We start from the raw sequence: 23,610 nt of genomic DNA on the forward strand, positions 1-23,610 counted from the left end.
CATGCCTGAACCAATTTGGCCTTCAGGTTCTCCTTTGTTTCACAGAAACCATTTTAGGGTGGGCTGTGGGAGGAAGCCACCAGGGAAGGGTTGAACCTCTGAGGCTCAGAGGGTGGGCGGACTCAGCCTCACTTCCTCCCTCTCCTCATCTGGGTTTCCTGTCGTCACAGCATGGTCATATTTTTTTTCTCCCTTCACTTCCCCTTTTACACAAATAGCCCCAGACATCTGTGTGATCAGCTTTGTCGTGGCCATCTCAAAGAGAATCACCACACTCACCCTAAAGGACTGAGGCACGGAGCTTGTCAAGGTAAGACTGATGACTTTTCAGCCCAGTTTGAGAGCAAAGCTCTGAACCATTTTATGCCGGGTCAGGATATCACCTTGGGAGTCTCCACATTACCTCTCTACTAACTTTAAAATGTCTGGTTTCACAGATGTTTAGTACTGAAAGTAAAGAAAAAAGAAGGGTAATATATCCTAGTAGCAAGTTCAAAAGCAATCAGGTCAAAAGTACTTCAGCTTACCTGGGTTCCTATCATCTGGAATCTGTTTGGGACGGCGCATTCCTTAGATTAAATGACTACAGAACTTGAATTCCTTATTCTGTGTGGTAATTTCTATGTGAGAGGAAGTTAGGGGAGATTTCCTGTGTGCATATCTAAAAATTATGACACAGAAAGTGCTCGGTAACTGTATGGTAGGAGGTAAAGGCCACTTGGTTGGCTTTCAAAGAGCAGGAAGAACATAGTGATCTACGGGCTCCCCCACATTAATTTATCCTTAGTGTATAAAAAAATGAAGGCTAGGAAATATAACATGAAATCAACTTAGGAAAGGCAACCTGCAAAACTTGATATAGCAATTGCTTTCCAATTCCTGGGCCCATGCAGTTTCAAAGACACAGCAAAGTTTTGGTCCTGACTTTCTGTGACCACCATAGCAGCTGCCGGTCACCACAGAAAAATGGACATCAGATCTTTCTTCCTCCAACACCTGTGAGAATCTCATTTGATTATGCCTTGGAGGAGAGAGAGGAAAGTCCCTTGTGACCACATCCACGTATCTAAGAACGAGGGGTTGGGATGGGGCAGAGGGTTAAAGTCCCAAAGTACTTCAGGGGCTACAAAGCCTTAATTAAAAAAAAACATGCTTTCAAATTAATTCACTTAATAATAAGGGATTAGACATTTCAACACTGTACTTTGAAAAGTATGGGTGGAGCAGAGGAGGGGGCAAGGTAGGAGGGGCATATTTCAAATTTGCATGGCAACAGCCCTGTCCTTAAGGAACTCTCCTGAGAGAGAGGATATATCATACTGTGTAAGGAGCTGGGCCAAAGAGGTCTTAGCCTCTGGATGAACAAAGTTTTGCTTTCTCACTCTTGGGCGGAATCTGTACTGTTTTGAAACTTCGGTTGAAAGGGAGCAGAGGCTGAACCTAAGCATGATTTCCTGTGGTGTTTCCTGTGTGGGTCAGTTAAGAGTGTTTAGCGTTTAAACGGAAGGTACCTTTATACCCAGAGAAAATGTTTCAAAACTCATCCAATCACAGATACCATGACTACCACCTGAGGGACCCCACCTTTGACCATTGACACAAAGAAGCACAAAGTAGAAAGGGAAAACTTGGTTGTGGTTGGTTTCTTGTGCCCTCTGGTCAACTCCTCTTCTTCCTCCCTATTCCCTCCCATCCTGCAATATACCAGTGGTCAGGCATGTGCTCATTGGTGGACACATGCCTGGCCACTGGTACATTGCAGTGTACCAAAAGGAAAATTGATGTGGTTCAGTCTTAAAGAGTGTGCCACGGAGGACAGACACAGCAATACACAAACACAACAGTATGTGCTGTTTTCTAAAAGGGAAGAAGAATGTGCACAAAGTATAGGAAGAGTTTGAGGGTAAGCCAAAGACTCCCTGAGAAATTGCTTGGTGATTGCTTGGGTTCACTTTCCAAGAAGTATGGGTCTGCCATGTAGACTGGAGAAAATGGCATTACAGACCCAAAGCCCTGTATCTGCAAAGTCAAAGAAGCTGGACCCCCTATACGTGTAAGAAATGAACTTAAGCAAGAGAAAGAGCAGTCTAATAAGTCACAGGACCACAGGAAATGTGAAGCCCTTTCTCCTCCTTGGCCCTTGAAAGTGGATTACAAGATCACCGAGCACTGGATCCTGAGCCAGCCTGGGGCACACCAATGCCTGAGACATCCACCTGCTAGTATTGATGGGATGTGGTTTTAGGTGAGTGTGAAGAGGCCAGTGTCTTCCTCTTCAACCTAGATTTTCTCCTATAATCAGAAGGAAGGGTGGAGTTTTTGTGAGGTGACAACCTTTCTCTTTCTGTCAGTTTCCATTCCAGAAACGGTGTTGATTTGATCACAGTGGTTTGATGTGTGTTCCTAGATGAGTCAACCCACAGCACTTTGTACTCAGCAAGAGTCCATTTTGTGTAGATGGCCCTGGGCCCTATGGACGGGGCACCTTTTCTGGGGGAATTCACAGGACCAGCTGCCACTGTAGGGTGCCGAGTGCTGAGGCAAAGTAACCCTGAGAAACCAGGCTGCTGTGCAGAACTGGCCTCTAGGGAGCGGAGGAGGGAAGGACTGCCGCTGGAGGTTTGTCTGTGGGTTTGGGAAGGCTGTTGGGAAGTGAGTTTCTGGAAAGAGTAAGATAATGCATTTTCAAAGTCAGTGGGTGAGTGCTGACAGCGGAGGCCACGAATCTCTATGTGGGGATGCAGAGGCAATTCCTCTAGACTCATCCATTTCGTGGGCACATGGTAGAGTTCCTCCCGGAGTTGTCACATCAGGATCATGATAACTGTGGCCACGAATTGTTGTAAAAGAAAAGATGCCACATTTCTACATTCACTTTAAATGGTGAGAGTACTGGGCTTGCCAGGAATTTAGAGATTATTTCATTTCAAATAAACTAACTTATAGTGAGAACCCAATAAATGTTAGCTTCTGTGATATTCTGACCAACTTGTTTTTTTTTTCAGTTGAAATTATTTAATTAACTTTTAAAAATGTCTTTTTTTTAATCTCCATGGAATGTTTTTTTCCTCCATATGGTATTAGATTTCCTTTTCTTCGGGATTTCTCCCTAAACAAGCATTATTTGATTGTGTTCTTTGTTTACATAAAGAAGATTTCAGGACACGTTAACACAAGCCAACATAAATGTACAACTTAATCATAAATCTAATCTGTCTGAAACTCATATGTTAGCAAATAAAATGTTTAATATATATTTACTTTGCCAAAATTTTGTTTGACCTTTTCTATTTCAGAAGAACTAAATGGAGGAATAAGAATGACAGATGATTTTGATGCCTCACACCTTTTAAAACTTGAATTCATGACTTATTATTGATTTCACATCAGGAGCAAATAGAGGCATTAAAATCTTTCCATGGTTCATTCTTCTAAAAATAGCTATTATGCATTTGCAGCATTTATACAATTAGGGACTCACGGAGTAATGATTTTGAGATCAGAATCCCTTAGGTAATCTTTTTTTAAAAAAAACTCCTACTGTGTGTGTGTGTGTGTGTGTGTGTGTGTGTGTGTGTAAGACTTGGGATTGAACTCAGAGGTGCTGTACCTCTGAGCCACATCCCCAGCCCTATTTTGTATTTTACTTAGAGACAGGATCTCACTGAAGTGCTTAGAGCCTCACTTTTGCTGAGGCTGGCTTTGAACTCACAATCCTCCTGCCTCAGCCTTTCGAGCCACACACAGGTGTGTGGCACTGCGCCAGGCCCCTTTAATTTTTGAGACAGGGTCTAAATTGCTGAGTCTGGCCTTGAATTTGAGATTCTCCTGCCTCAGCCTCCTGAGTCACTGGGATTACAGGTGTGCACCATCATACTGTTTTTCTCTTTTTTTAAACTTTTATTTGAACAAATGTTCAGGTTTACAGGAAAGTTGTAAAAAATAGAATGAAGACTCTCTGAACCCCCTTCACCAGTACCCTTCCCTGGCTGTCTCATTTGAGAGTAATTGCTGGCACGATGGCCCATCTTCTAGGTATTTTAGTATGTATTTCTATAAAGAAAACATTCTGTCACATAACCGCTCTACAGTGACCTAAATTGGGATACTAACACCAATATAATACATTAACAATCTATCGAGTTTGTTCTGATTCCACCAGTTACCCTGTCGATATTCCTTACCCTGTCGATATTCCTTATAGTAAAGAACTTCCTGATGGTGCGGTGCTTTAACAGCAGCGTCTCTCTACTCTCTTAAACAGTCCCTGAGCTTGTCTTCATGTTTCATGACATTGATAGTCCTGAAGAGTAAAGGCCAGTTACTTTCTGGTATGTCCCTCTGTTTGGATCTTTCTGATGTTTCCTCTTGATTAGATTTGGGTTCATCAGATTTTTTTTATAGAATTACTACAAAAAGGGCATTTCTTATCTCACAGGAGTCTTGCTTAAGCTGGGCATTCTTACCTGAGGAAATCCTGGATAGGCCTACATAATAGAGACCTTCTAATGCAAACTTCTATTTATTTTTAGGATAAGAAGGACAGGGAGCCTCTATTCAATTGGCTGTGTGGTATTCCGGATAGTTGTTCCTGACACAGGGAGTGGCCTTATTCTAATGATTGTTGTGCCAGCCCAGCTGCTGGTAACATCTTGCTAAACTCCCAAACAGGAAGAAGTGAGCCTCCAAGATCATCTGGATTTGTCTTTCCTCACTTTTCTCCTTCATTCTTTATTCTTTCTTATTTTCCTTGTCTTGATTATTTTTTTACAAAAGGCAAACAAAATTTTTAAAAAGATATTTCACAGAAATGAAATAAGCAAAGTATTTTTAAAGATCTTTTGGACCCCTGATTCATTCCTGAAAATGAATGCTCAGGACCATCCTTAGAAATAGACTCGTAGGTAAGTGCTGAATTTGATTTTTTTTTTTTTGGTACCAGGGATCAAACCCAAGATTACTTAGCCACTGAGCCACATCCTCAGCCCTTTTTATATTTTATTTAGAGGCAGTGTCTCGCTGAATTGCTTAGGGCCTTGCTAAGTTGCTGAGGCTGGCTTCAAACTCGAGATCCTCCTGCCTTAGCCTCCTGAGCCACTGGGATTACAAGTGTGCACCACCATGCCCAGCTGAACTCGATCTTGTAGTCAGTATTTACTAAACCAGGTACTGAGGTAGTGAGCCACCTCATTTATCCCTCAAAACCATGTATCAGGCAGGAGATTTGGTAATATTCCCATTTTAAAGATGAAGAGGCTGTGTAAGATATTTTAATCAAGTTGTCCAATGCCAGATTTCTGATAAATGGCAGTACTAGAACTAAAAACTAAATTTGTTGGATTCCAATGCTAGTGGGATCCATGAAATATATGTTCTTTGGCCTGTTAATAAGTAATCTTCACGAATAATGTTACAATGATGCTCACATGAAGTCTTCTGTAGATCAGGAAGCGACATCAGGTCAGCAGTTACCTGCAGAGGAAGCAACTAACTCTGCCCTACCCCAAACCTCAGTGATTTATGGAAACTTACCCTAGGCTGAGAGGCAGGCACAAATCCTCATGTATTTGTACAGTGTGACCTCCATCCCTGTTCACCCCACCTGGGTGAATGGTGACTCCAGAGATCCCACTCATCCTTCAAACTGCACCACATGGCTCTGCCCAGCTGCAGATTCCAAACAGTACTGTCCAGCTAGGGAAGTCGATCTGTAGTTCTGCCCAAGATGATTATGGCATGCAGCCAGCAGCCACACTTGACAACAAAATCCAGCCCCTGGTCTCACCAGACTATAGAGCACAGCCAGCTGTTGATACCATTCGGCCTTAGAGCAAAGAAAGTGGCCCAGCCCAACTAGAGAACCCTGCACCAGAGTCTGCCTGCCTGGGTTTGCTACCTGCTGGCCCATGCAGAATCCCAGACCAGATTAAATGCTTGCATTTTATCATCACCAAAGAATACCTGCAAAGGCTGGAAGAGGTGGCAAGTCTACTTACATGGGCAGGCATCTCTGTAAGGTCACAGGGTTAGGAAAAAGTAATCTTTAGTGTAAGAATAAGTTGTCGTTAAACAAGCATGCTTTTCCCTTATTAGAGAATGTACATTAGTATATAGGAAGTTACTCAGAATAAAAACCCCATTTTATATTTTACTTCTATTTACTCTTGTTTATTTCTCAAATCATTTGACCACGGATTCTTTTCATTCCCTATTGCTTTGTTGACTTTCAAATGAAAAAACATATTAATGGCACATAAATATAATGGTCTGTGTAAAACCAAAGCTGTGTGCCGTAGCTGCAGATTAGCTTCTGAAATTGGATTCAATGAATGGAATGCAAGAACTGCCAGAGGTTCTTGAAGTTTCTATCCATCCGTAGCTACTTCTAAACTGAAGCTTAGATTCAGTTTAAACTAGATTAGCTGGTATTGCAAGTCCATGTCAAAGAAAAGAGGAGGATAGAATAGAAACCCACACATGGGAGGAATAGATGAATTCTAGATAGGGAAGAGGGGTGGGAGGGAAAGGGAGGGGGCAGGGTATTACCAAGGATGGTGGAATGTGATGGACACCATTATCCAAAGTCCATGTATGAAGACACGAATTGGGTGTCAAAATACTTTATATACAAACAGAGATATGAAAAATTGTGGTATATATGTATAATAAGAATTGTAATGTATTCCACTGTCATTTTTTATGCATTCCACTGTCATTTTTTAAATCAATATATTTTTTTCTTTAAATTACACTCATATACATATGTGAGATACAATATATTTCTTCATTTAATTTTTGGGAAATAACATGTTTTATGCATTAAAAAAAAGAATAGAAACCCACAAGACGGTTTATCACCCCTAGGTCTTTACTCTGTAAGGAAACAAGGATGACCTGCTGTTGGGTCCTGAGAAGTGGCTACCAGGGAGGTTTCCTGGAAACCGATGTCAGGGACTTTTTGCATAGAGCCGTGAGTCACAGTTTTAGGAGTGGAAGATTTTAACTGTGGGTTGGTGTCAGTTCCTCTGAAAATGGTTGAAAGGGGTGGGAGGATCTATAACTGGCCAGTAACAGTGAAGGTTAGGAAAGGGTAAATAAAAGAGCATTCTCTCTGGGTTTATATGAACACGGGGCCATTGTTGCATGAATTAAAAGTAGTCACATCTTTATCAAGTTGGCCAATCTCCTTCCATTCGATAAGAGTCTGAGTAAGTGGAAAATCAGAAAAGGAGGAAGAAGACGTTCTTCTTTCTGAGAAGGAGAGAATCAGAGGGGATACCCCAGTTCTGCTGGCACCTTGCTGGTCTGTGAACAAATGAGGTTCTGTGCACCTGAAACACAGGATCCTAGGATGCTGGGGATAATGTGGCTGTAGCAGGCATCTGGCTCTATCTCTTTCTGTTGCTGATGAGTGAGTTATTTGCCTGTCTAAATCAATTTATCAGCACACACACAAAAAATCAAGTTCAAGGCTTCTGACCCTATGGTATGTTCTTTCTACTCCATGAGATTAATTGTAGATAATGAACCAAAGTCATTTTATTTGTTCATTGAACAATCTTATTAGTATTATTTAGCATAAATAGATACAATCCTAGGCTTCAGGAATTCAAAAGCGAATAGTGACTTCTCTCCTCAAGGAGCTCTTATTCTAGTGAAGGAGGAGATGCTTGTAAAAAAAAAAAAAAGGGTGGTCAGTAACAGGGCACAGGTGTTACCAGCATTCCTTGGAGGGAGTGAGGGCTGGGTGTGAAGAATTAGACACAATCAGAGAAGTCTCCAAGAGAAAGTGACACAGCTGAGTCATCAGGATGATTATTAATTAAATAGATTAAGAGGTCAGAGGGAGAAAAAAAGTATAAATTTCAACCAGTATATGTAAGGAAGGAGACATTGGAATAAGTATTCAAGGTCTACTGCTATGTTTTTAAATACAGATAAGACAGGCAGTATGGCCATGAGTTTGAAGCCAGAGACAAGAGCAAATGAGGAGGGGCTTTTTGCATGTATACCTGCATAAGTTCATCACCTCAGTCAAGACAAACAGCATAGTCCTAATTCTCAAAAGATTCCTCATGGCCTTTTGTAATTCCTTTCGCCCACCCACCTTTCCCCTTTTTCCCCCTCTACTCACCTCCTAACCCTCCCTCTCCCGTCTCGAGGCAATCCTCGATCTGCTTTCAGTTGCTATGTATTAGTTTTTATTTTTCTAAAATATTGTGTAACTGGAACCAAACAGTATATACTTTCTTGTCTAGTTTTTTTTCACTTACCATAATAGAGAGCTGAGTTATCCATAGTTCATTCTATTTTATTGCTGAGTTCATCCACCTGTTGATGGACATTGGGTTGCTTCTAGTTTTTGACTATTACAAATGATGGTGCTATGAGCACTCCTATACAAATCCTGGGGTGAGCATATGCTCTCATTTCTCTTGGGCAAATACATAGAAGTAGAGTGGCTGGATCATATCACTATATATGTTTTAACTTTTTACAAAAACCAGCAAACTGTTTTTCAACAGGATATACCATTGTACATCCCCAATGCTGTATTGAGAGTTCCACTTCCACCATATCCTCTCTGACACTTGTTTGTTTTTAAAAACATTATACCCATTCTAGGAGGTGTGCCGTGGCATCTCACTGTGGTTTTAATTTGCATTTACCTAATGACTAGTAGAAAATTTGTTCATTTACTTATCTGCCATACATATGTCTTCTTCAGTGAGGTGTCTGTTCAGATTTTTTGCCCATTTTAAAGTTTATTTTCTTACCACTGAGTTTTGAGAATTTTTTATCCAAGATACACGTTTGTTTTTCTTGAGAAGGGGTTCTCTGTGGCCCAAACTGACCTTTAATTCCTGGGCTTAAGATCTTCTCTTGCCTTAACCCCCCAAGTACCTGGAATTACAGATGTGTGTAAGTGTGCCTGGCCTGAGTACAAGCTTTTTCTCTCATGTGTGATTTGGAAATACTTTCTCCCCTCTATGACTTGTCTTTCCATTCCCCAAACGTATCTTCTAAAAAGTAGATGTATTTTGGTTTTGAAAAAGTCCAATTTGTCAGTTCCTTTGTGGATTGTGCTTTTTGTGTCTTATCTGAAAGCTTTTTGGCTAACCGAGGTTACAAATGTTTTCTATTTTTGTCTGAAATTTTGTAGTTTTAGGTTTTATATTCAGAGCTGTGATTCATTTTCAGATACTTTTTGATCTAGTGAGAGACTTTATGACCAAATTCTCCTCCTCCTTCTTCATATATATATATATATATATATATATATATATGTAAATATATATGAATATATGTAAATATATATTTACATATATATGTGTGTATATATATGAATATAGATAGAAAGATAGATAGATATCCAATTGCTTCTGTATTATTTGTTGAGAAGAGTATCTTTTATTCTCTAATGTACTGACTTTACATCTTTGTCAAAAATCAGTTGTTCAAGCAGGGCATGGTGATGCACACCTGTAATCCTTGGGAGGTTGAAGCAATAGGATTATGAGTTCAAAGCAACAGCGAGGGACTAAGCAACTAACCCTGTCTCTAAATAAAATACAAAAAAAGGCCTGGGAATGTGGCTCAGTTGTCAAGTGCCCCTCAGTTCAATCCCTGGTAAAACCCGGCCCCCCAAAAAATCAGTTATCTTTATATGCCTGGGTTCTCTATTCTGTTCCATTGATTAACATTAATACTATGTTGTCTTTAATGCTGTAGCTTGACAGAAAGCAATAAAATTAAATAGTATTTCACTTCTAACTCTGTTTTGTATCAAATTAATTTTTTACTATTCTAAGTACTTTGAAGACCCAAATGAGTTCTACTTATTTATTTATAACTTATTAATTTAGTTTTGCATTACTTGGGATTGAACCCCAGGACACTTTACCACTGAACTACAATCTTCAGCCCTTTTAATTTTAAGACAAAGTCTTGCTAAGTTACTGAGGATCTCACTGAATTGCTGAGGTGGGTCTTGCACTTGCAATTCTCATGCCTCAGCCTTCAGAGTGGTTTGGATTACTGTTGTACACCACTGGGCCCAGCTGCAAATTAATTTCATATTATACAGAAAACAATAGATTATCCGTTTCTTCCTTTCTCTCTCTCTCTCTCTCTCTTTTTTTTTTTTTTTTTGTGGCATGGGGATTAAACCCAGAGATATTTTACCACTGACCTACACCTCCATCCCTTTTCTATTTTTTATTTTGAGACAAGATCTCACCAATTTGCCCAGGCTGGCCTTGAACTTGCAATCCTCCTGCCTCAGTCTCTGCACCCAACCAGTAACCTTTAAAGATATTTAAATGATGATAAAATATATTTATCCATGCAGTTTTGATCTCTAATGGCTTTCATTCCTTTGCATAGATCTGTTCTTCTGGTCTCATTTTTCTTCCTCCTGGAGAATTTCCTTTAATATTTCTTGCAGCATGGATCTAGTGACGACATTTTCTTTTTAAGCATTTATGTATGCTACAGTCTTTGCTTCTTTTTTATTTTTGAAATATATTTTTATTTGGTATATAATTCTCAGCAGGGGCTGGGGTTGTAGCTCAGTGACAGAGCACTTGTCTAGCACATGTGAGGCCCTGGGTTTGAACCTCAGCACCACATAAAAATAAATAAATAAAATAAAGCTATTGTGTCCATCTACAAGTAAAAAATATTAAAAAAAAAGAATTCTCAGACAAAAACATTTCGCTCTTAGTATTTTAAATATATTATGCCACCGTCTTCTGGATTAACATTTTTTTTCCAGAACTGCCCTTATCCATATATTTGTTCCTGTGTACCTAACATATCTTTTGTTCTATGGCCATTTTAAGATTTTACTTTTATCATGGGTTTTCAGCAATTTGATTATAAAGTGACTTGGCGTTTATTTCTTTGTTTCTTGTACTTGGGATTCATTGAGCTTCCTGGTAATGTGGGTAAATTATTTTCATCAAATTCAGGGTTTGTTTCAGTTATTGTTACTTCAAATATTTTTCTCTCTCTACTCTTTTCTCTTTCCTCCTTTGGGGACTCCAATTATACATATGACACTAAAAATGGTTTCTCAACTCATGATTCTCTGTTCACTTAAATATATATATATATCTTCTGTTTCACTGGGGATGCTTTTATTGTTCTCAAGTTCATAATCTTTTCTTTTGTGATGTCAAATTTTCATTAATCCAACCCAATATATTTTTCATCTCATACATCGCACTTTCATCTTTAGAAGTTTGGTTTGAGCCTTTAAAAAATATTTTCTAGACCTCTATGTAATTTTTTTTGAAAATCTGGCTTAATGACATTATCTACTAATCTCACATCTGGATCAACTTTAACCAATTAATTGATCTCAGCATTATGGGTCGTACTTTCATATTTCTGGCATGCCTGGTATTTTTAGCAAATCCAGACTTTGTTCATTTTACCTTGCTGGGTACTGGATATTTTGGTGTTTTTATAAATCCTGTTGCATTTTGTTCTGCATGCTTAAGTTACCTGGGAAAATGTTCGATTCTTTTGGGATGAACTTATAAAATTGGTTGGATGGAACTGAAGCAGTGTTAGGAGTCGAGCTACATGGTCTCTACTACAGAGTCAAGACCTGGATTATCCAGGGGGCTCTGACTAGATAAGTAGGTCCTTATGAGAAAGAAGCAGGATATTAAGAGTGGAAAAGAGCAAATGTGACGATAAAAACAGGGGCTGGAGTGATGTAAGGAAGGGATCAAGGTATGCAGGTGACTTCTAGAAACTGACAAAGGCACAGAAATGGATTCTTTCCCTGAACACTTCAGAAGGACCGCAGTCCTGCTAGAGACTCCATTCAGAATTCCAATTTTCAGAATTGTACGGGAACAAATTGGTGGTGTTTAAGCATGGATTTTGTGGTGATTTGTTTCTGTAGTGATAGGCAGTTAATACAGGTCTCCTCTGCAGATCTCTGGTGTCTATTCTCTGAGCAGCTTTCTCTTCTGTATCACTCTGTCCTGGGAACCTCAGCTGCCCTGGTCTCCTCAGGGAATCTTGCAGGATCTCCCTCTCTCACCTACGGACTGAAAACCGTCCATACACTATACTGGGGCAACCAAACACACACATCATTTACTTCCCATCTTTGAATGGTACTGTCCTTCACTTTTTTATATCCAGTGTCTTGGAAGCCATCATTTTTTTTTATTATCTGTGCACCTGTATGGCACCTGTATTCATTTTCCTATTAATACAAGTGGCAAGCATGTCCAGTCCTGCTGCATGGATATTGTGGGTAGACTGGATGATGTAGCAAACAAAGTGTGGATGTATTTGACCTTGATATTGCCGGTGGACTAAGGGATATTCTTGGCCCCTAGACCAGCCATCAATAAAAGGACTGAAAACCCTTGTCAGACTTTCTATGCCCTGGCCTGTCTTCACTCATTGAAGCCATGAAATTTGGGTGCGCCTCTGTGAAAGCACAGACTTATCCGTTACTTGTATCCTTGAACTTAAACATAAACTTGGTGGTGCTTATATGATTTCCTGGTAATAAGCTGAACCAAGAAGCAAGGGTCACTGATTCTAAGTTATCATCTTTAACAGCCTTTGTCCCTAGAATAGACAGTATGATTGATGCATGTACATTCCATGTATGTATTGTATATCAAAATGCATTCTACTGTCATGTATGACTAAAAAAATAAATAAAAATTTAAAAAAAGATGCAGAAAGAGTCACATACCAGAATGCTTCTGCTCCAATAAACTTTATAATAGGTAATAATAGTAAAAATAATTATAGGCAACAAAAAAAGTAGAAAACCTAAATATCTATTGAACTAGATCAAACTACATAAGCAGGTACAGGGACAGGAAGCCATCATTTTATAATCTGTACATTTTTTTTTCAGGAGAGAGGATAAATCTGGTCCATGTTAGTCAATTTTGACAAGAGACAAACATCTTAAATATGTGATTTTATATTTTCTTTTTTTTTTGAAAACACAATCTGCAATAAACTTTCTTGAGAGAATTCCAAAAGAATGGAATATTGTCTAAGAAGAGATTCATAAATTGTAAAACATTAAAAAAATGCTAGAGCTTTTACAAATTAGAAAAACAAAAATATGTTCTTTAAATTCTTTACTGATATTTTGAAAATTGAGGCTCCAGCTGGATTCCTCATCCTCTGTCAATCCTTCTCTTCACCACATTTTTAAAGATGATTTTTAATAATTCCCTCATTTTATCCACAAATGATTTCATATTTTCACATTAAGAAAATTCAAGTGGAAAAGGTAAAGTTCATTTTAATAGTACAGCTTAGTTATCTCAATATGTGCCAAATATTAGCATTTCAAGCCACATATAAAGTTAATTTAGTCTTTTTGTACTAAGTGTATATTTTATACTTACAAAGCACATCTTAATTTAAGTTAGCCAGATTTCAAGTGTTCAGGAGCCACAGTGCAACTCTAGGGTATAGAGAATCATGACAGTCTATGTTTGGTTGCTCAAGGGGATGCACCCATGTGAATGTGTCAACTTGAATGTTACCTCCATGAAATTCTCTTTCATCACTTTGAGACGATGTATTTTATCTCTTGATATATCTTGTGCAAAGGGTGACAGTAAGGATCTGCAAGAATCTGGGAATGAGGACTGCTATATGTCACATTCTAAGAATTAAATTAATAAAAATATTCTAGATAAAAAGAATAAGATTATTCACCCATAAATGTGTTTAAGCCCATCAGATATTTGGTCAGCATGATACCGATAAAGGTCTGGGATTTATATAAATTCATCATCCACTTCTAATAACAGAGTAGTCCTTTAAGACTAAATATTATAGGTTCCATTTATTGTGTATTGGTCATGTCATATGCTGGTCTCTCTGATAACCTCACATAATCTTCACATCACCTCATGAGGTATAAGTTCTGACCCCATTTTACATAGGAAAAAATTGAAATTAGAAATGTTAATTTTGTTTCCAACTTACACAAAGTTGTTTGATGGCATACATGAGAGGTGAATTCAAGTTTGATCTGAAAACCTGAACAGTAAATCACCATACATATTTTTAAGCCTCCTAAGCATATTCATATGCATTTGTAACTGAATTAATTTTATTCTACTTGATTAAGGTAATGATATAAATTTAGGAATAATCCTGAGGTTCAAAGCAAGAAAGGAAAAAATTAAAAGATATGAGATAGAGATGGATATTTGGTGTTTTCAGTAGAGACATTTACTCTACTTCTATGTAATAGAAATATCTTATTTATGGCTTATTTATGATGTCCATGTGATTCTTGGTTACCTTGGCAATGCAGAGACAGCACTGTGGATGGTACAGGAAACTCATACACTGGAAAAGGCAGTTTTAATAAGGAAAAAACCCCCAATAAATTGACATTTTGTTTTATGTAAGTCTTCTGCACGGTTTTAAAACATGTGTCACTCTATAAAAATTTGTTATCTCTGAGGGAAAATTTAAAAATTTCTGATTCTAGAATCAAGAACCAGTGTCTGGGCATTAATGTCCTCACTGAGAAAATTATATTCTATTTTTTTTAAATCAGGTTCACACTGGTCTCTCTTTTCACTTCTCTATTGCATACTTATTGGATTGTTTCATCTCTGCTGTAAGATTGACATCTTCTAGAGGAGCCGACCGCTACTGTTTAGTCACATCTCCCACAGCATCTAGAACACAAAACACTGTAAATGTTTCCGCAATAAAACAATGAATGAGGCATGGGTATGTTCCCTCCCATTTTCATATGGAGAGGTTTGCAGACCAAACTTGAAATGCATATGAATCTCAGGGCATTTATGAAACCAAATAATCAAGCCTCTGGCATTCCTGGTGGCTGACTGACCAGTCAATTAATCCCTACCCCGGGAACTGCCTTCTTAAGCAAGTGCCCAGGCACTAGTCACTAATGCTGCCCATGGATTGAAAACACTGATCTGGTCTGTATCAGTGTGACTCATCCTCTTCAAAGAATGGCTCCATTGTTTCCTCCTACAGTGCTGAATTCAGTATTAAGAATTCCTTGCTGGATTGGAACATTGAAGATGAGCCAATTGGCAACCCCGGTTCAGAAACTAAGAGAGCAGAGACTATGAGGGAACTTTCCAGAGAACAGTCATAGCTCAAACCCAAGGTGATGCTGGTGATCCTTGAACCCTGAGCATTTGTGTTTTTGAGTCCACAGTTCCACCTTGCAAAACCAGGTCACTTACTCACATCCTTTTTTTCCTTCTACTTTTTAGGCCACGATTTTCCCAGCATGGGCATGAGTACTTTGAAATTGTTGAAGTATGTCTTGTTTTTCTTCAACTTGCTCTTTTGGGTAAGTGTGTCTCTTTTGAGCATGGCTGAGTTAACACACCTCCACACCCCCCAATTAAACTATCCCTCTCTCTCCTGTACTAAGGAGTCTACAACCTCTGTACCTGAGTCACGCCCAGCACACCAAGCCTAGGGGGCAAAGGAGAAATAATTTGCTCTCTTCTTCCCATCCTGCCACCAAATATCCACACCTATCTCAAACCTTTTTGTTTTTCCTTTATTTGTCCTTCTCTTCCCGCTATAAACCTACAGTACTGAAAAAAAAAAAACCAACAACAACAGTGCAGTTATTAATGGAGGTATCATTTGTCTCTAGAGGCTTTAAACTCTTGCTGCTCACAGCTGCCATCTATAGGTGAAAAACAGACTGCAATTTAAGTATTCAGTACTTTTTTTTTTTTTTTTTTTTTTTTTTTTTTTTTTTTTTTTAGTGCCTTGAAAGAATAGGTGATTGAAAGAGAAGTCATCTTTTGGGGGGAGATTTCACTGGACCAAATTCAGCAACTGAATTTCAGATACAGAATGGGTTGGCTATGAGAAGATTCTTATAAGTTGGACTTCTCTAGCTTTATACCTGGCAAGATGAACTTGCTCCAGCAGGGCACATGCTCTTCATGGTCAGTTTGCAAAGGGAAGATGATGTATGAGCAATTGAGCAGACAAGGAATAAGATATCGTAAGCATGAATCCGAGCATGTACACCATGAAGGCAATGTGTGACTCACAGGGGTGACCTTTCTTTGCTATCTGAAATGGAGTAGAAAGATACATGAGTGGAATTTCATGATGAGGAAGCGGGGATTTCCTGTTTTCTAAGAGCATGAGGAAGCTGGGTAAAGAGATTGTTCCTGAGAGTCTTGATTGGACAAAAGAAAACATGTGATTCTGATCTCAAGAGTGTGAGAATATGAATGAGGAAATACTCAAAAGCCACATTTTGCCTTAGAATGTGGGATTTTTTTTTTCCTTTCAGTTCTGTGGCTGCTGCATTTTGGGCTTTGGGACCTACCTCTTGGTCCACAACAACCTTGGAGTGCTCTTCCATAAACTCCCCTTCCTCACGCTGGGCAATGTGCTCATCATCGTGGGTACCATTGTCATGGTGGTTGCCTTCTTGGGCTGCATGGGCTCCATCAAGGAGAATAAGTGCCTGCTTATGTCGGTGAGTCCTTGTAGCAGATGTGGTGCCCTAAGTCTGGGGGGATGATGCCTCAGGTCCCAAATAATATGTTTCTTGATAGATCACCTATTGATACAGGGGAATTATGGGGTTAGCACCTCAGGTCAGCCAGGTCTGTTTAGACCCACAGTGTTTTGTTTCTGACTGGGATCCCAAGGGCATTATTACGATCTTCCTTGGCATCCATTTTACATTGTTAATAATGACCCTTTTCATTCTAATTCCCCTTCATAACATTTAAATTTAGCTTCATATCTGGTTGAAATCAAGTGTCCTCCATCTGCTTAAATTCTCATGTTGGAATGTACTTCGGGACCTGACTTACAGTCATTAACTGATGGAAAAATGATCTGAGAATGGTGGCCCTCCTCAAAGAGCAGAAGATGCTTCTTTAACTCTTACCTGCACAACATACACCATAGAGAGAGTGGCCCAGGTTAGGTGAGGATCTTGGCTACAGCCATGAGGTTTAATGTGAGAGATGTTTAAGCCCTAAGAGAATGTGAAGCTTTACAGTTGGCCCCCCATCTGGTAACCATACTGAGGAGCCCTTTCAGGCTTAAGTTTTGCCTTCAAGCATTATGAAAAAAAAAGAGCTCCACATTTCTCTAGTGTGAAATAGACTAATACTTAAATTGCTTCCTTTATTCAAGAGAAGATGTTGACTATGTACTATGTGCATGGTATTCTAGTAGGCACAAGGGATAGCAGAGAACAAAGATAGAAGGCAGTTGATCTGACCCTCAAGAGTCCCAGGTGTAGGAAAAGAACATATATTCCTCACAAAGCAATAGAAGGCTTGGAGATCTGAGGTGTTGGAGAAGAGGAATATCCTGCAGGTGTGCAGAGACACCTGCCTGGATGCTTCTAGGGTGGCAAAGGGTGGGTCAAAAACTGGGATCAGTGTTGTAAGCATGTGCCTGCTTTGTCCCAGTTCTTTGTTCTTCTGCTGATTATCCTCCTTGCTGAAGTGATCTTGGCCATTCTGCTCTTCCTGTACGAACAAAAGGTAAGCTATAAAGAACGTGACTTCTTGTCTCACTGTTGAAAGTGGGGGGTGTGCCATGGAGAAGAAGTTGGCACACAGTCAGTCCTACAATAGAGATGGAAATGAAATGGAAGGTTGGGGGAAAGAGATTAATGGTAATTTGGGATAGAAAAAATATGAAGGAGATTGTATTTTGAGAAGTTCCATGAATGATTACTGGAAAGAACAAAATGGGTTTTTTTCTCCCTCTGGCTTTCTTTCCTCTGTGTATTTTACAGCAGAGAAAATATGTCTCAGTGTAGTCCTTGCTATAATCACCGCTTTTCCTCCTTCATAAAACCACAGAGCTAGAAGGACAAAAGTCCAATGTATTCTTTTTTCTTTAATGCCTTCTCACCATTAGTATTTTTTCCTATATATACATTTCCTCCCATCACTTCTCTAGTCCTGAGGAGACCACTTGGGAGGGAGGAATAAGTGGATCCACTAGCTATACTAGAAATCTCATATTCCTGGAATTCACCTGTTTTTCACAATGTCTCCTTTTCTGGAACGTGCTGTTCCCAGCTGCATAACTATGTGGCTGACGGCCTGAACGAAAGCTTCCAACGTTACTATTCAGACAACAGCACCAGGGCAGCGTGGGACTCCATCCAGTCATTTGTGAGTACACAAGGAATCCTCCTCAGGTCAACCCAGACTTCATTTTTTTTTTCAGCCTTGGTCCTAGCTTTCCTTTCCTGGAAGTTTCAGAATCTAAGATCCTTATCCCTGAGGTCCAGAATAATGCCTGGCTATCACAAACCAGGGAGCACAGGAACAGGTCTGATGGGTACCAAGTCATCTACCATCTCTTTCATCCTTTACTGTCCAAACTCAGGATCATTGTTTAAGCCCTAAGAGAATGGGGAGAATATGCAAATACACTGTATTGAATTAATTTAGCTATTTTTCAATATTTTGCTGAAAACAGCAATTGTGTAAACACAAGAAATCTATGTCGAATTCCCTAGGCACCCAAATTAGGCTGGTTACCTAACTTCCCAGGATACCATTCCTCATATTCCCAGCCCATCCACAAACATAAATTAACTCTGTATTCCTGCCTTGGTATGTTGAGGGACAGGAAAATTTAGGAAGGCTTATGCAGGCATAGTCTGCGCCTCAAACAACACTCCTATGACCACATGCTGGCTCTATGTAGTGTAGAAGATATGACACAGGAATTAGAGCATAGAGACCAGAACTGGGTGGCCTTTGTATTTTCCTGTAACCTCTCTAGATCCTCAATTCTTTGCTTTTTTTTCAATTTAGTTTGAAACTCTTTTTAGCATATAATTTTCAGAGATCATACAAAGGTAAAGATAATATTAGCAAAATGCATCTCTGGGTCCATAACATTGTTTTTCAGTGTCTTCTCAACTAATCCCCTATACTTCTCTGCCAGAACATTTTAAAACAAGTACTAGATGTCATATCATTTCACTCATTAAATATAATTAATAAATAGTCTATAATCAGATTATCCTATTTTTTTAAAGAAATTCTAATTGATTTATTCAAATTGAGATCTAAACCAGGTCCATATGTTACAGGTGGATGCTATTGTCTAATTTTCTTTGAAAATAGTATCCTTTCTTGTTCACATGTTGTGCTACGAAAAGAAATTAAATTTTTTGTTCCTTAGAGTTCCTCATTTTCTAGCTTGTTTCCTCAAGGTAGTTGGGTGGCAGGGAGTCTTTGTTTCCCATAAGACCTGTGAATCTCGAAGCTGGATGAGGTACTATGTCATGGAAAGACTATCACAGCCAGTACTTTCCTCTGCATGATGTAAGCAGGTGCCTAATGTCCAATTGTCCTGCTTTCTGTGATGTAAAGACTGGCTAGTGGGTCAAGATGTGATCAGTCTGGTCCCGCCATTATAGAGTCTCCTGGGCATGGAGTTCTTGATCTCTAGAATGCAAATAAATTAAACATACCCTTTCTATTTCATGGGGGTCTTATGTGACTAAAATGATATAACAGGTTTGAGAGTATTTTGTTCCAAGGAGTCATAGACAAATTCTGGACTTTCTGCTATTGAGCCAGATCTGAATGGCCCACCGTTTCCTCTAATGTCCAGTCTTCCTCCTATTGGCTTTCTAACCATACCTTTTGGGGGGTTTGGTTTTTAGCTGCATTGCTGTGGTGTAAATGGCACGAATGATTGGATCCATGGCCCACCAGCATCTTGTCCCCAAGGTCAACAAATTCAGGTAATTTTGCTAGCAACTTTCCTGTTAATTGGCTTCTTTGTTTAAACTCTTAATTACCTGGGGGACTGCAGTTATAAATGACCTGAAACTTGCACCAGGAAATTAAGGAACTTAGAATAAAGGATAGAGCAGATGACAACGCCAGGTAATAAGAGGAAAAAAAGGGTTGGGGATTAAGCTTATTAACTAGAGACACTGTGAAAAATCTTGCTACACTGAACTGTATAACTAGTGAGAGTTTGTGTGAAAGTAGCAGAGGGTTGTTGAGATATTTCTCGAGCAAGAGGTATGCCTCCATAAGGTTGAAAGTAAAATGTATAGGATTGAGGTAGAAGAACTAGTCCCTTCACCTGTTTCTCTATTCCTTCCTTGGAGATGGCAGGACCTGGCCCCTTAGTGAAATGAATGAAAAGTGAAGGAATGATGAGTTGAGAGAAAGAGTCCATGGAATTGCTAAAAACCTCCTCTTAATTTGGACCTCCAGAATATGCTCAGAGAAGAAGCCAAAGTCATTCTCTAACTACACCAATTTCCTAGAATCTTGTCCTCACTCCACATTACCTACTCCTGAGGTTGTTTGGAGATCTACAAAACTTTTTAGGTCTGTGGAGGAAAAAGTAGAGTACTTACCAACCAACACTCTGGAGCTTGGTAGGGCCATGATAGATTTATTGGTTGTTGAAGCAGAAATTAAAATGCAAACTAATCTTAGGATTACATAATCTATATCCCCGTTTGTTGATCTTAAATCAGCACTGAGTGTTCAAAGAACATGAAGACATTTACTTCTGACTCTCCTCTTGGAAGCTAGTTTAACTCAGTGGGTAAGAACCTAGGACTCCTACATTAGGTGCCACTGTAATGATAATGCCAACAGAAAAATATGTACTTTAATACTCTTTACATTTTGCATGTTTCTTTATCCATGCAAAGAAAATAAAAATATATTACCTAATTCTCTTTGATGTCATAAGGCAAAACACAAACTATTTTCCCATATAATCCTCCTGATAAATTTGAATTATAAAATAGTATTATTTGTACCTGTAATTTTTTTTTCTAGGGTTGCTATACAAAAGCACAACTGTGGTTTCACTCCAATTTCTTGTATATCGGAATCATTACCATCTGTGTATGTGTGATTCAGGTAAGAACTTAATCCCGGAATAACTTTGAGGATTAAATGAGTTAAGTCACATAAAGTTTTAGAACAGTACTGGGTACACAGTCTATGTACAATAAATGCTAACTATTTTAATTAGAATATAAATTTCCCTAGTCAAGTAGCAAATGATGTTATTATTGATTGGATTTAAGGCATACAGAATGTATGCCATAAAACATCTATCTTTCAACGGGTCCCTTCGAGATATGAATGATTCACAGTCATTGAAAACTGCCAAGTAGAAACACTACTTTGCTCCCTAACTCAGCTGGCGTGGAAAAGACTGATCAATAAAAGAAATTTATCTGATAAATTGGCCTTGTATGCTAAGACACTTGATGAAAATCATAATCATTTTCCTCTTTGTTTCTAGGCTTAGTTTGACCAATGAAGGGTGAATTGGGGGGGGTGTCATTTTTGGTTTTGTGTGATACGTTTCACATTTTTCTACCGAACTATTGGGTATATGACAGACTATTTAAGACATAATAAAGAAGCTCAGAGAAAAATGACTTTTCTCTGCCCGGAAACCAAAAAGTCATAGGGCGTGGGTAGAGATGACTCACTGCATGATGTTACCAGCAGTAGGGTATGAAGATGTCCCAATTCTTTATAATTTAGTGCCTCGTCATCATTGTCCCCATTCCTCTGCCCACTTGTATTCTTAAGCTAAAAGAAAGAGCTCCCGAGAGGGAATTGAGAAGGGTCGAGGGAAGAGGGGTAGCTGTCATTGATAGACTCTTTTTTTCTGTGGTGGAAATGGCTTCTCTTACGAAGGTCTCCCACTTTCCCCACTCTCTTCTCAGGTCCTGGGGATGTCCTTTGCATTAACCCTGAACTGCCAGATTGACAAAACCAGCCAGGCCTTAGGGCTGTGACCCACCACTGAGCTATGCTGAAGAGACTTGTCTCATCTCTGAAAATACAAAACCACTTATAGCATGAAGCCCCAAACGATCACCTTCTGGACTGGCATCTTTGTCCTCCTCTCATCTCTTCCCTGTTGGGCTCCCTCTCTTAAACAACCAGAGAAGAGGGTACAGACCAGGAGCTTCATATCTCAGACACCCAGATAACCATGCACCTACTGACGGCAACAGCCATGTCCCTCAAGGTGGTGATACATACCCGGGTGATTTTTTAGACATGAGGGGCCAAGAGGATCTGTGGTTCCTAGTGGCTCAAGATCAAAGGGCAGTTTCAGGATTTGAATGTTTGCATGTTCCCATTGTCAAATCCCTCCCCGGCCTCTAGGTTATGCCATCCGCTCTACAAAGTCACAGACTGAGAGACAGACTGAAGGGAGTTCTGGAGTCAGGCTCACTAGATTATTGTCTATCACAATGTAACTTTTGACCAGGGGCCTTGGCTATAAGAAAGACAAAGTACTCTCTTCAAAGGCAAAAGTTTCATTTCATTTTCTTATTCAAAAATGCCTTGTTGATTTATTTTAAGGCTTTCCAGTAAAAAAAAAAAGATGCACAGTGATTCATATTTTTACTTCAGCCAGTCTCTTAGCCTTTGAGTCACACAGCCATGGAGAAACTCAGCAGTACTAGTATCTCTGGTAGGTTAGCTGATAATCACCTTCAGAAACGTTCCAGTATTATTTTTCTATCCGATGAGTTTTATTAATGTATTATTTTAACTCTTCAATAAATAAAATACCTTACAGTCTCAACCTCAAGTTTCTCATTCCTATACTTCACTTTTTTCCATGACTCAACTCAATAGCCCTGTCTTAGCAAGACAAGATTATTCACTATTATTGCTGCATAATAAGTTAATCCAAAATTTAGTGGCCAAGAAAAACAAACATTTGGCTGCATTTATCTCAAGGGTCAATTAGAAGGGAATCCACTGTCAAGCTGTCATGTGGCTATTGGCAGGCCTCAGATCTCTGCCATGCCTGCTCTCCACGGGGTTACCTTATGACATTGCGATTACTCTTCTCTACAGTGAGACGTCCAAGAGAGAGCATGAGACACAGCATCTAAACCAGAAGGCAAGGTCCTGGTATCACCTAACTCAGAAGTGCCATCACATCAGTTCTGTTGTATTCTATTCCTTAGAAGTGAGTCAAAAAGTTCAGCCCACACTCAAGGTGGGCAGAGTACCGAAGAGTACGAATACCAGGGATTGATACCATTTTGCCCATCTAAGAAGTTGACAACCATACTGAGTTCATTGGGTTAGAAAAAAAAAAGTAGACTGAATTCTTTTTGACAACTATGGCTTGTAAATCATAAAATTAGAATATATCTAATATAAAGAAAAATGTAGAGAACTCAAAGAAGGATATAAAAAAGAATCAATTTCTATGTTTATGTAGTATTTCCTATCTCCCGAAAGCAAAACCTTTCATCACAGTGGTAGCCTGTAGACAAACAGGCATAAAGGAGCAGAAGAGACATTCTCTCGAGTGTCATAATTACCAAAAGTAATTCACATGGACAAAACACAACTTACCATTATATCTTCCAAACATTGAAATGAAATTTACCATGATATCTTCTTTGTTCCCCATATAAGTGAGTGATAACACCAGGTTCCTAGCCATAACCTGGGCCTTCTCCTTAACTCTAGACTGTGCTTTACTCCCAACATACATTCAGTCACAAAGTTATAAAGATTGTATAAGGATTGAGTCATGCATTATCAAATTCAT

At 39.1% G+C, this 23,610-nt stretch overlaps 1 protein-coding gene across 1 annotated transcript; it reads left to right on the forward strand.

Annotated features, from left to right (window-relative positions):
- The first annotated feature begins 227 nt into the window (after positions 1–227).
- Positions 228–22,559, forward strand: Cd53 (CD53 molecule). Its single transcript, XM_026402843.1, has 8 exons — positions 228–310; positions 15,276–15,355; positions 16,328–16,516; positions 17,469–17,543; positions 18,090–18,185; positions 19,697–19,777; positions 20,841–20,924; positions 21,749–22,559. The coding sequence occupies exons 2-8, from the start codon at positions 15,293–15,295 to the stop codon at positions 21,818–21,820; spliced, it is 660 nt and encodes a 219-aa protein (XP_026258628.1). The 5' UTR covers positions 228–310; positions 15,276–15,292; the 3' UTR covers positions 21,821–22,559.
- The last annotated feature ends 1,051 nt before the right edge of the window (positions 22,560–23,610 follow it).

The sequence above is a fragment of the Urocitellus parryii genome, chromosome 11, assembly GCF_045843805.1.
Source record: "Urocitellus parryii isolate mUroPar1 chromosome 11, mUroPar1.hap1, whole genome shotgun sequence".
Taxonomy (NCBI): Eukaryota; Metazoa; Chordata; class Mammalia; order Rodentia; family Sciuridae; genus Urocitellus; species Urocitellus parryii.

Excerpts from the sequence above, each read along its gene's own strand:
- Cd53 (XM_026402843.1), top strand. The coding sequence starts at position 15,293 with ATGGGCATGAGTACTTTGAAATTGTTGAAGTATGTCTTGTTTTTCTTC. Across the intron at positions 16,517-17,468 it reads ATAAGTGCCTGCTTATGTCG|TTCTTTGTTCTTCTGCTGAT; the intron begins GTGAGTCCTTGT and ends GCTTTGTCCCAG. Across the intron at positions 19,778-20,840 it reads CCCAAGGTCAACAAATTCAG|GGTTGCTATACAAAAGCACA; the intron begins GTAATTTTGCTA and ends TTTTTTTTCTAG.